General features: G+C 40.4%; 1 protein-coding gene across 2 annotated transcripts in view; it reads left to right on the top strand.

The window, feature by feature from the left end:
* Positions 1-1,949: 1,949 nt before the first annotated feature.
* The window catches only part of TBX18 (T-box transcription factor 18), a 30,742-nt gene continuing 21,265 nt past the window's right edge, over positions 1,950-11,426 (top strand). Inside the window, exons 1-4 of one of the 2 annotated variants that reach the window (XM_090035944.1) lie at positions 1,950-2,390; positions 2,511-2,694; positions 4,498-4,599; positions 7,839-8,010. In XM_090035944.1, coding sequence (XP_089892070.1) covers positions 2,183-2,390; positions 2,511-2,694; positions 4,498-4,599; positions 7,839-8,010 — 666 coding nt within the window. In that variant the 5' untranslated portion in view covers positions 1,950-2,182. Of the gene's footprint in view, positions 2,695-4,497; positions 4,600-7,838; positions 8,011-11,426 lie in introns of both variants that reach the window. The other variant, XM_090035935.1, reaches the window with a different exon arrangement.

Raw genomic sequence — 11,426 nt, 5'->3', positions numbered from 1 at the left:
GATTGCTTCCATAGTTCTGGACGCCAGGACTCATTTCTCTTCTATTTACTTGTAATAAGCAATACTTTCTTGCTCCAGTGGCAACGTCGCACGCTACTATATTTAAAAAAAAAAAAAAAACTTCAGGAAAATGGGTTTTTTTTCACTTCTCTGGGACAGCGGAGTGTATCGTCTCCACCTTCCCTTCAATAATTGACTCACTGGGAAAAGACAAAGGGATTCCTCCCTTAAATCGAGGGCATCTCAATGTGATGATAGTGGGCATCTCAAGTGACTGCGCTCATGTCAGTGCTTTTACGAGGGTTAGTTTAATATATGTGTAAATCTATACATATTTTTAATTACCGCTCCAGTGCACCATTACTTATTTTTAGAGAAGAAGAATTGAAGGGCTGCTTTGAAATCCACGCTAAACACTGTTTTTAATAACAACTCGCTATGTATGTAAATAAAATGTTCCTTTGGCAGCAAAGAAGAAAAGGAGAATTAATGTGAGCAGCTGAATATGTGTGTGTGTAGATATATATATATTATGTATATATATATGTTTGCATATATATAATATGTATATATAATATGTGTAAGTATGTATATGTGTGCGTTATTTATATTATATAATATATCACATATTATATAATATATCACAATTTATTATAATATACATTATGCATTAGATTAAAATACACAATATAATGTACAATATCTCACAATATACAGTATACATTATGCATTAGATAGGGTATACATTATATATTATATCGTGTATATCTTATCTAATGTATAATGTATACTATATATTATGTGAGACATTATATTGTGCATAACAATATCTAGTATACATTATGCATCAGATAAGATATATATAATATATCACATTTATATTATGTGTTAGATATACACAATATATCACATATATTATAATACACACTATGCATTAGACAAGATGTACAGAGTATACCACATAATATATATTATAATATACATTATGCATTAGATCAGATGTACACAACATATCACATATATATTATAATGTACATTATTCATTAGATAAGATATATACAATATATCAAATAGTATGTATTAGATAAGAGGTACGCAATATAATACATAACGTATCACATTATATGCTATAATATATATTATGTATTAAGATGGGCACAATACATTATATCACATTTTATAGATGCTGTATGAATATGTGTATATATATATATATATATATATATATATATATTACATAGACTTGTCCGAATTTACATTTTTTAAGTTCAAATGCTGTCCCGGGGAACCGTAAGTCCCTGCTTTCCCAATGCAAATGTCACTTGTAGGTTGGAGGCGGGCGCGAGCTGGAGCGTGAAGTCCGGTCCGCGCTGGAGATGCCCCGTGCGCGGCGGAGCTGGAGGAGCCGCGGCGCTTCTCGCAGGGCTGCTGAAAGCAGGTCCCGGGCCCGCGCCGCCGGGAGTCGGCCAGGCTCAGCTCTGCGGTAAAGCGCGGGTCAGTTCCCGGCTCGGGGGCAAACTTTGCAAACTTGGGGGGGGGGAGCCACCTCTGCCCCTGGGCAAGGGCAGGGTGGGGGCCACACTGATTAACTTTTGTTGCATATAAACCCGTGGGCCCAGCCGGTGTGATACAATGGGGGGGAATAAATGGGCAAGATCCCGTCTCGAGCTCCTGCCAGCCCCACCCCGGGCCGCCCGCCCCCCCCCCCCTCCGACGCCGGGTGCCCGGCCCTGGTGGTCGCGGGGGAAGGGGCAGGGCCGGCTCGCGGGGGCCCGAGGGGGCGCCACAGCCCCTTCCCGGCGCGGGGAAGGCGGCCCGGGATGCGGCGGGTCCCCGAGGCCTGATTGGGCAGCGGCGGGCTTGACGGCCACCCCTCCCCCGGCCCGGCCCCGCCCCGGCCCGGCCCGGCAGCTTTATTGGCACTAATGAGCTCGCTCCCCCCGGCCCAGCCCCAGGCCCAGGCCCAGGCCGCGGCTCGGCAGCGCTGACACATGGAGGCGACGCGGCCCAATTAGGAGTCCGCTTGGCCCCGGCGGCTCCGCGCGGCGCTGGCAGGACGCGGCGGCGGCTGCAGCCCGGAGCCGCCGGGACCTTGGATTTAAGGAGCGGCCCCAGCCCCGCTCTCGGGCCGGGCGGGGCCGGAGTGCCGCCCGCCGCCCGTCTATGCGAGGCCGGCGCGGGGATGGCGGAGAAGCGGAGCGCCTCGCCCTCGCCCTGCAGCATGCTCAGCCTCAAGGCTCACGCCTTCTCCGTGGAGGCACTCATCGGCGCCGAGAAGCAGCAGCAGCAGCAGCAGCAGGCGCCCAAGCGGCGCAAGCTGGGCGGCGAGGAGGAGGCGGCGGCGGCGGCGGAGGGCGCGGGGGGCGGCGAGGCGGGCGGCGGCCCCGCCGGTGAGTGCGGCGGCGCGCGGGGGGCAGGCGAAGGCGGCGGCGGCGGGAGGGCGGCCGGGCGCCGGGGCCGCGGGGCTGGAGCCGCGGGCGCCGCCTCCACCCCGCCCGCTCTCCTTGCAGGCGGCTGCGAGGCGCCTTTCGTCGGCGGGTCCCCGGCCGCCTCCCCCGCCGGCTCCCCCCGGGGCTCGCGCCCGGCCTCGCCGGCGCCCGGCCCGCAGGCGCCGCGGGTGGACCTGCAGGGCGCCGAGCTCTGGAAGCGCTTCCACGAGATCGGCACCGAGATGATCATCACCAAGGCTGGGAGGTAAGAGCCAGCGGCGCCCCGGGAGCGCCTCCGGCCCCTGCTCCTCTCGGGGCTTTCTCTCCCCGTTTCCGAGCAGCCTCGTCCACTCCGCGAGGAGCCCCCGGCCGCGCCCTCTCCTCTCCTCTCCTCCCCACCTTGCCCTCTTTCAGGTGGCTCCAACACGCCGCTCTGCTCAGTCCTCCTAATGCAATGTCAAGCCGGAGTGCTGCCGAAGCTCCCCAGGTCCCCTTCCCACCTCACCCGCCTCTTTCTTTTTAAAATATATTGCTTTACTTCTTTTTTTCATAGACAGCAAAAATATCTGCTGAGTCTCTTCACAGACCGCACAGATCATTTCTAATCACGATATGCGGGCCCGGCAGGCGCGCACACGTCAAAGTGGACAAAGCCTATTGATTTATGGGCCAGGTAGAGCCGAATACACTCCGAGATGGGCACAGGAGCATGTGGGCTCCTAGATTTCCTGTTCATTATGGTGAAGTCCATGAATGCTGCTCTGCTCAAAAATAAACTTTCTGTCCCCCCCCACCTCCTCCCTTTCTAATGGATACACATGGTAAAAACCTGGCTAGTATAAAAGTATCTGAACTTATTAGAAATTACAAAAACATATTTTATTGAATCCATATGCTACCTTCTACATTTTCAGAGGACTTTTCTTAACGATTGAAACGCAGTCTTAAGCGGCACAAAGGAACATTTTGTCTTGAGGGTTGCATCAGGTTTTGTTTTTTATCTTACAGGTGCACTGAAAGAACACCTAGTTAGCCCCAGTCAACTGCTTTAGCAAAAATAGAGATGACTTTTTATTTCTTTCCACAATTAAGTTGTATCTCACTTTCATGACCTGAAATGGCATTTAGATTTATCAAATAAGTAAATGAAAGGATGGGTTGTTTTCTTGTTGGTGGTTTTTTTTTTAACAGTCAGTGAATTATTATAATTAACCTAATTATTATCAAGCTTCTTATTTTTGGCATTTTGAACAAACCTAGATTAAAAAAAAACTAATATCAAACATAGTAGATTTCAAACAAACAAACAAAGAAAGTTTTATTTTAAATCTCTGTGGAGTTTAATTGTTCTGTTTTGGCAGGGCAACAATTTGAGTTATGAAGTTATTTATAAATGTACATTGTACTTTCATTTCTGCTTTCGATAATGAAGTTTTACTATACCTTTCAGCCATAGACCATGTCTCCCACGTCACCTTTTTAGTATGTTGCAGACAGGAAGTCCTGTCTCAATAAAGAACATATTGTTTGGTTATAGCATGGCACATTGGTTTTTATAACTGCATCCTTGTAGTTCTATAATTGTATTACTGCATATTTAGTATTGCAATTTGATATACGATTCGGGTATCATTTGACGCTTTTATTTAAAACCTTACTGACAATTTAGATTTTTGTAACGAGAAGTCTTCCTAGGTAAGCGCTCTTATTTATACATCTCGTGAAAGGTACTTCTAGTTAATATCTCAAACAGGCTTTCAGCTAAAATAAACTCTCAAAACAGAAATTATTTACTATTTAACAATAAAGTCAAAATGATGTGGTAATAGTTGTACTCCCAAAGCAAACCACACGACATATAAAGCATTGTTCAGCTAAAATGCACTTTTATAAACCTGTTTTGACATCGAATGGAGCATTTCATAGCTTTGACCAGTAATAAAAAGACTCTATAGACTTTTCTATATGATGAGGGGGCTGGTGAATCCCACCAACTCATTACTTTTGCTGCACGAATGTTCCCAAGTCTGTTTCATATTAAAAAAGATCCCTCTCTTTCTATGTTCAGGCGGATGTTTCCTGCAATGCGAGTGAAGATCTCGGGCTTAGACCCACATCAGCAATATTATATTGCCATGGACATTGTGCCAGTGGATAATAAAAGATACAGGTAAAGTAATTTTAACACCTAAAGCTTGTGATACAAGCTGTACAGATCTTGGCTGCTGCAAGAACCTTGTAATGGTATATAAATTAACAAATGGAACATTCTAAGTCTCATCCAAATTTACTTTATCTTTTTTTTTTTCTGTTGTATCTTAGTGCATGGAAAATAAGTGCATTGCCAAATTTATGACGCCCCTCTTCCCCACTCCTCCTTTTTATGAAATTTTTGTTTGCCTTGCATTGCATACTACTATAGGGAAACATTCAGTGTTTTGCTTTCGTCCACTGTACTTCTAGTTCATTCAGGGAAATATTGTTAACATGTAGGGGTCGTAGTTAATTGCTAAACAAGTCCACATTGTGCTACTTATTAATTCATAGGAAACAATGGCTATATAGGAACATTTATATTTTCTAGTGCTACCTACAATAAAATGTAAAGCATATAAAACTTCTTCCTTCTGTTGTGAAAAGATGCACATGATGTTCATTGCAACATGAGCTCAGTAGGATAATGGATAACTATTTTCATGGTTTTTGATTTTGAATAAAATAAACTCTCAAAACAAAAATGATTTACTATTTAACAATAAAGTCAAAATTTACATTTCAAAGAATAATTATTGGCCAATTATTTTAAATGTTCTTTTAACACTTTGAGGTAAGAATGTATTTGTGTAAACGCTTGGTGCAGTCCTTGTTTAGCCAAGGGGATTTTTGGGACTACTGACTCAAGTAAAAGTTTGCAGGGTTGTTTGCAATAATTACTGTTAACAGTTTCAGAAGTGATTCTGGAACCTGTTTCCCTGTTGAAATGAAGTGGTGTTTGGCCAAGTGGTTCAGTCGGGCCAGGATTTAGACTCTTAAAAACTGCCATGTTGATCTTTTTAACCCTTTTATTAAAACAAATAATTGGAAATCAAAGTATTTAATTGCTAAACTAGGAAAATTTGAAAAATATCAAAATTAATCCATATGCATGTAAGTTTTCTTCCCTCCCTAAGGTTACTAATAGTAACCTCCTTCCCTTTTCAAGGCAGAGTGCAAAATAATTTTATATATATATAGTTTTGATAGAGAATATTTTAGGTTTGAAAGAGAATTGTATTAGGTTGACAATATAGATGCCAAGGGCATGTAGTACTTATTTTTTTGGGGTGGGGGTTGACAGTATTGCAGCAGAGGAAAAAGAAAAATGTTTATGTTTTGAGGGGGTGCTCCCCCAGTGCAATTCCGTTAAAATGGAAAATGTTTGTGTTGATTTAGGTTCACATTAAGATGGTCAGTCCACTGATCCTAAGAGAAATCTGCACAGAAATTTCTAAGGGACGTAATTTCTTCAACTGGCATAAATAGTGATAAATATGAGGACTCCAACAAAAATTCTGACATAAAAATGAGAAAATTTACATTAAATGTTAAAGGTTTAAACAAGACGGTCTTATTTTCATTTTTACATATTCAGTATAGTCCTTGCTATCTGCACAGCTGAATAAAGTCTTCTAAAATGACAAATTCAGTTTCAGGAAAATTGAATGAAATGCAGTATTTTCACAGTGGACAGGCATAAGTTTCTGTAATGATATATTATTATGTTTACTTTATCTTACTGGTTAATACTGATGTCACATTTACTTCATTTCACTCTTCTGTAAACAAATTAATTATGTATTGCATGCATTCTTTTATGTTGACTATTATTTTAGTCACTTTATTGTGAATCCTGCTTTCCAAATGACATGCCCTGCAGATCTTCATATTTAGAAGATTAAAACAATCGTTTGTTGGGCCCAATCCTGTTTATATTGAAAGAAATAGCAAAACTTTAACTGAAACGATGCCAAATCAGGAAAATTTGTGTGTAAAATTAGATTTTTCAGCAGAATTAAATCTTTGAGGAATAGCTAAAGGCGAGGGTTTGGTTTAAAACAATTTAAATAGTATGTCATTCACAAATCTAAAACAACAACAACAATAATAATAATAAAAGAAATAGTTGTATGATTTAGTTAAAGAATAGTCCACCAAGGAACAAATAAACAAGAAAGTGTAGATCTCATATCTGATGGTTTAGTATAACTTGTATTAATACATACATATAAGTAATTATTTTGTTTCCAAGATTGATACTTCCGCATTTTTCATGTACAACTAAACTGTATACACTGCCATGCTTTGTGCCAATCTTTCATATTTTTCTTAAAATTAACTGGAACTATTATAAACATTTACTTATTTGTGGCGGACATGCATATGTTAGATATACTTCAGCAATTTTTTTAGTAATTAGTCTGTAGCATGGCTTTATTCAAAATCAGATTTTTTATTGAAGGATGCATTGCTTTTACTTCAAACCTACTTTTCTAATTTGGTTTTTAACATGAAACATTCAAGAAATGTTTTTTTCCTGCAGTACTGCCAAAAAGATCAGTGCGGTTCTCACAGAAATTGGACTTAATTTCAGTATTTTTTGCAACATATTGCATCTGGAACAGTTTCACTTCTAGACTGTTCCATGTTTAAAAACATGCCAGGCGTGTAAAGAATTATTTGTCGATTTTATAAATGAAGGGCCAGATTCTGTTTTATTACACTGGTGCCCTTCAGTGCAGTTATTGGGCACCAGTATGAGTGAGGGCCTGTTCAAACTCCACCTGGTGTTTAGTAGAAAGGTTCTAACTGGCTCAAAAGGTAGTTCGAGCGAGAGTAAGCTTTGGCCCTGTGTTTTGCAGATATTTTTACTAATATTTAAAACTCAGTTACATATGTATGTTAAATTTATTTTTTCATTTAAAATATCATTTCGAAATGAAAGTGAAATAAACATTTCATGAGTAGCAACAAAACAAATGATATTTGTTGGTGCATGTATAAATGTAATATTAATAGCACTGTTGTGGGCAGAAGGTTTCCAAAAGTGCTGTCCATTTTAATGTGGATTGTTTGCCTTTTATGTCTCAAATCAAAGTCAATTTTTTCAGCTGTTTGTTTGGGGGGTTTTTTAATAGATCATATTTCAGTGCTCCCTATTCTTTCAGATTTGGGTTTTTCTCTCCATTCTTTTAGTTCTGACCTTTCCTGTTGGCAAACTGTTCACTTCTCTCTGGGCTGTTTTGAATTTTAGTTATGGTCCTTTAACATATTGTAGGTTGGTGGGTACTCTCTAAAACTTTTAAAAATCCTTCACCTGATGCATTGTTTCTGATTTTCATTCTGATGGATGTTGGGCTTCTCTTTTTATAGGTATGTTTACCATAGCTCTAAATGGATGGTGGCTGGTAATGCTGACTCGCCAGTACCACCTCGTGTTTATATTCACCCTGATTCTCCCGCCTCAGGGGAGACTTGGATGAGGCAAGTGATCAGCTTTGACAAATTGAAACTTACAAACAATGAACTGGACGATCAGGGACATGTGAGTATCGTGTCTCTTATGGTACTAGAAACTAGCACATCAGTCATCACTAGGAGCTTTGTGGCTTTTATCTTCATGTTGATAAAAATGAGTCTGGCCTTATAAAACTGCCATGAAAGTTTATCAGCCTGGAGGAAAAACTGGCTTGCTTTTTACCTTGCTAATCGCTAACTTTTTAGAAGTGGAGGCTACTTTAATTGCCCCTCAAAAGCAAAGCACCTCTGCTAACTAGTTGTTTAGCCATGCAACAGTTTAATCTAAAAGTACAGACTTGCTCTATTTTTCTTCTCTACCCATAACTTGTAACTCCATTTTTTATCAGAAAACATACTTAAACTTACAAGTGTCTAGAAGAAACAATAATAGCATGTAATAATTTAATGTGACTAAAATACATTTAACTATCTCTTTAACCTACACATTTGTGTAAAATCCCATGAGGTGTTAATAATTGCACTCAAAAAGGAACAACATAGGACCTGGGTTCACTCTGATAATGATTTATTACATACCTTATGAAGCAAGACCCTTTCACAGCTGAGGCTCATTACTCCTGAAAAAAACTGGCAAAGACTTATGCAGTATGAGTGCTCTGTTTGCAAGCTCTAAATTGTTTAGTTATGACATTATCTAATGTGACAAAATGTGTTATGTTAATATTTCCTTTTCTCTTCAAAACTGTTGAAACATGACAGATGTAAGCTAGTATCTTTCCAACAACCTCTAACATAGTTGTACTTGACACCTTAGCAAATAATTAAAAAACAAGAATTGTTTTTAGACAGGATGAAGTCTTTATTTTTTGACAGATCCAGTAATAAATGGGAAGTGTTGGCTTTCTTTCAAAAGGAACACTGATCTCAGAGTGGCTGGACTTCTAAGAACAGAGAAACAAGTTTGAGACAGGATGTTGATTATACTGACCCTTAAGTAGTCCTCCAAATTAAACAGGATAATTCCTCAATTACTAAAAAGAGTGAAAAAAAAATACCCAGTGCTTCATGAAAAGATACTATGTATGGCTATCAACACATTTATAATTTTGCAGCATTCAGTAATATATTTTGTCAGTCTGGTTCTTTCCCTGTTCTCTACTTATGTCATTGATATGTGCAATTTTCCCCCCTCTTAGCTGCAAGAAGCCTCATAATAGATTAGTATCAAATGTTTCAGGACTTGGCTTGCTGCTACACTGGAGATAGAGGAGTATAAAACATAGAACTGGAAGTGACCTCCTGGGTCCTTGAGTCCAGTCTATTGCTACAGTAAGCAACTACATCATATAATTGTGTTTTATATAAATTTATCAAGCTCCACCTTAAAATCAATTGAGTTTGAATTTTTAAAAAATCAACATCAATTTTATTTAGGTTTAAAAAAAACTATTTTACAGCAAAAGCTGCATTTATCCGGCACCTTACAAACTGGCATGCTCTATTAACGGGCATGCTGGTTGACCCAGCAGAAGTGAAGCTGGAAGTGCCCACCGTGGCACTTCCGGTTTTGCTGAGCCCCCACAGCCCAGGGCAAAGCAGCCTAAGCGGGGGCCCGCCTCCCTGTCCCCTGGCACGCTGACATGGCAGGAGGGGTGGCAGCCCAAACAGGCAAAGATGCCTGTTCAGGTCTCTCAGGTAACCGGCATATTTGGTTATCCTGCTCGCCCTATTCCCCATGGGTGCTGGATAACAAAGCTTTTGCTATACGCTTATTACCGTGGGGTCTGATTCTGTAATTTTTGAGGCTAGCTACAGACATCACACTTTTTACTGGTATACAGTATACACAGACTGGTTTAAAAATGGCAGAACCCAATCTAAGATTTTTATCTCTCCCACCACATCAAGGACCAAGTGTTTGCTCTGTTCACTAGTGATCTTAACTGATGCTTACAGAAAAACCATGCAACTTGAATTGATTTTTGCCTCACGCTTTTTTTAATGTCTGTACTTAGCTTGGATGAGTAAATGTTATTCAGCATAAGTAGTTCCTCTGGTATCACTAACTAAGTTCCATTTAAAGAGTGTTAAATTACAAAGGACATTTCACTCTAAGCATGTGTGTGTAATACTTAATTAAGTGAAATGTCCTTTGTGCTTTATGACTGATTCTGTAACTGATGGTACACAGGCAGATTGCTGCTTATGTTAACTTCAGTTGAACTAGGGCAGCCTACTTGGATGCACTCAGCTGCATGATGTGGGGCTGAGAGATGACCCTGGCTGCTGCTTCTGTGTATTTACTGGGGGGCCAAAAATAGTAACCAGTGCAGCAGTGGCTGAGTGCCCTGCTGCAACTGGCACCACGGCAGCTGGCCCTGCCCTGTGCCTTGCAGCCATGGAGCTGCCCTGCTATGCCTGTGCTCAGTTGCAGGACTGAGGCCTAGGATTAAACCTCCAAGATGTGCCGAGAAAAATTAACTAATGTACTGTACAGATCCAGATCCAGATTTTGAATTTAAATTTTTTTTCTGTGCAGCATACATTTATTCATAGAGCAGCAAAATCCAAAATTACTGGAGTAATCTCCTTTAATAAATATTTCAGTTTGGAAGCTAGTCAAATAGCATTCTAGTGTAAGCAATTCAGGACACATTGAACTTATTCAGAGCTATAATGTCTCCCTCTTCCCCAAAATGGAAATTTAAGTATTTAAGAAATAAGACAAAAGAAGAATGACTATAAAATAAATTCATATTTCTAAAATCTGGGAAATGGCAAACATGTCATTGATAATTACCAGAAAAGGCAAAAGCAGAAAGCAGAAAAGTGCCTCTTCCAGTGGGTAAATTTGTTTCTTTTAAAGTTATGGTAGTGTGGAATGCTGTATTGAAATTGCCATGTAGCCTCTGAGTGCCTTCAGCTATAACAAAAAAAGGAATAATCAAATATTTTGGGATGCATATGAAAAACAATTGTTTCAAGTAAGTTGGAAGGACCCACTTTTATCTGGACAAGAGGGAGAAGTGGAAGATGAAGCGTAAGAAAAGCTAGCAGGCAAGCCCATGCCGTTCCCAGAATGTAAATTTCTATATGTATGCTCTGCATCTTTTCTGACTCTTAATTTTGCTTATTTTCCTCTTGCTGAATTTTTATTTTCAACTTACTCGGGCAAAATGGCTTGAAGGAATTTCTGTTTGGCCCTTGCAACTCAGCTGTCGCTCATCTCTGATGGTACATGTAAGGCAAGCCAAAGTTTAGTTCCTGATCTTTACTTTTGGACATGCTTTCCATGTTGCAGTTGATTCTGTATCTTTGTACCCTATTGATTTTAGTCCTTTTATCTTTCCAGAATTCCTATATTCTTTCTAAAGCTGGTGCAGAGTCTTTTTTTATTAGAGTTGCAGGGCTGGATTCTGATCTTACATCAGGGTGACTAATATCTATGGTATTAGAATAGTGTGAGATCATTTGGGACAC

The sequence above is a fragment of the Crocodylus siamensis genome, chromosome 1 (assembly GCF_052110815.1).
Source record: "Crocodylus siamensis isolate JL-2025a chromosome 1, ASM5211081v1, whole genome shotgun sequence".
NCBI classification, from domain to species: Eukaryota; Metazoa; Chordata; order Crocodylia; family Crocodylidae; genus Crocodylus; species Crocodylus siamensis.
This window is presented reverse-complemented; position numbering and strand designations above follow the sequence as displayed.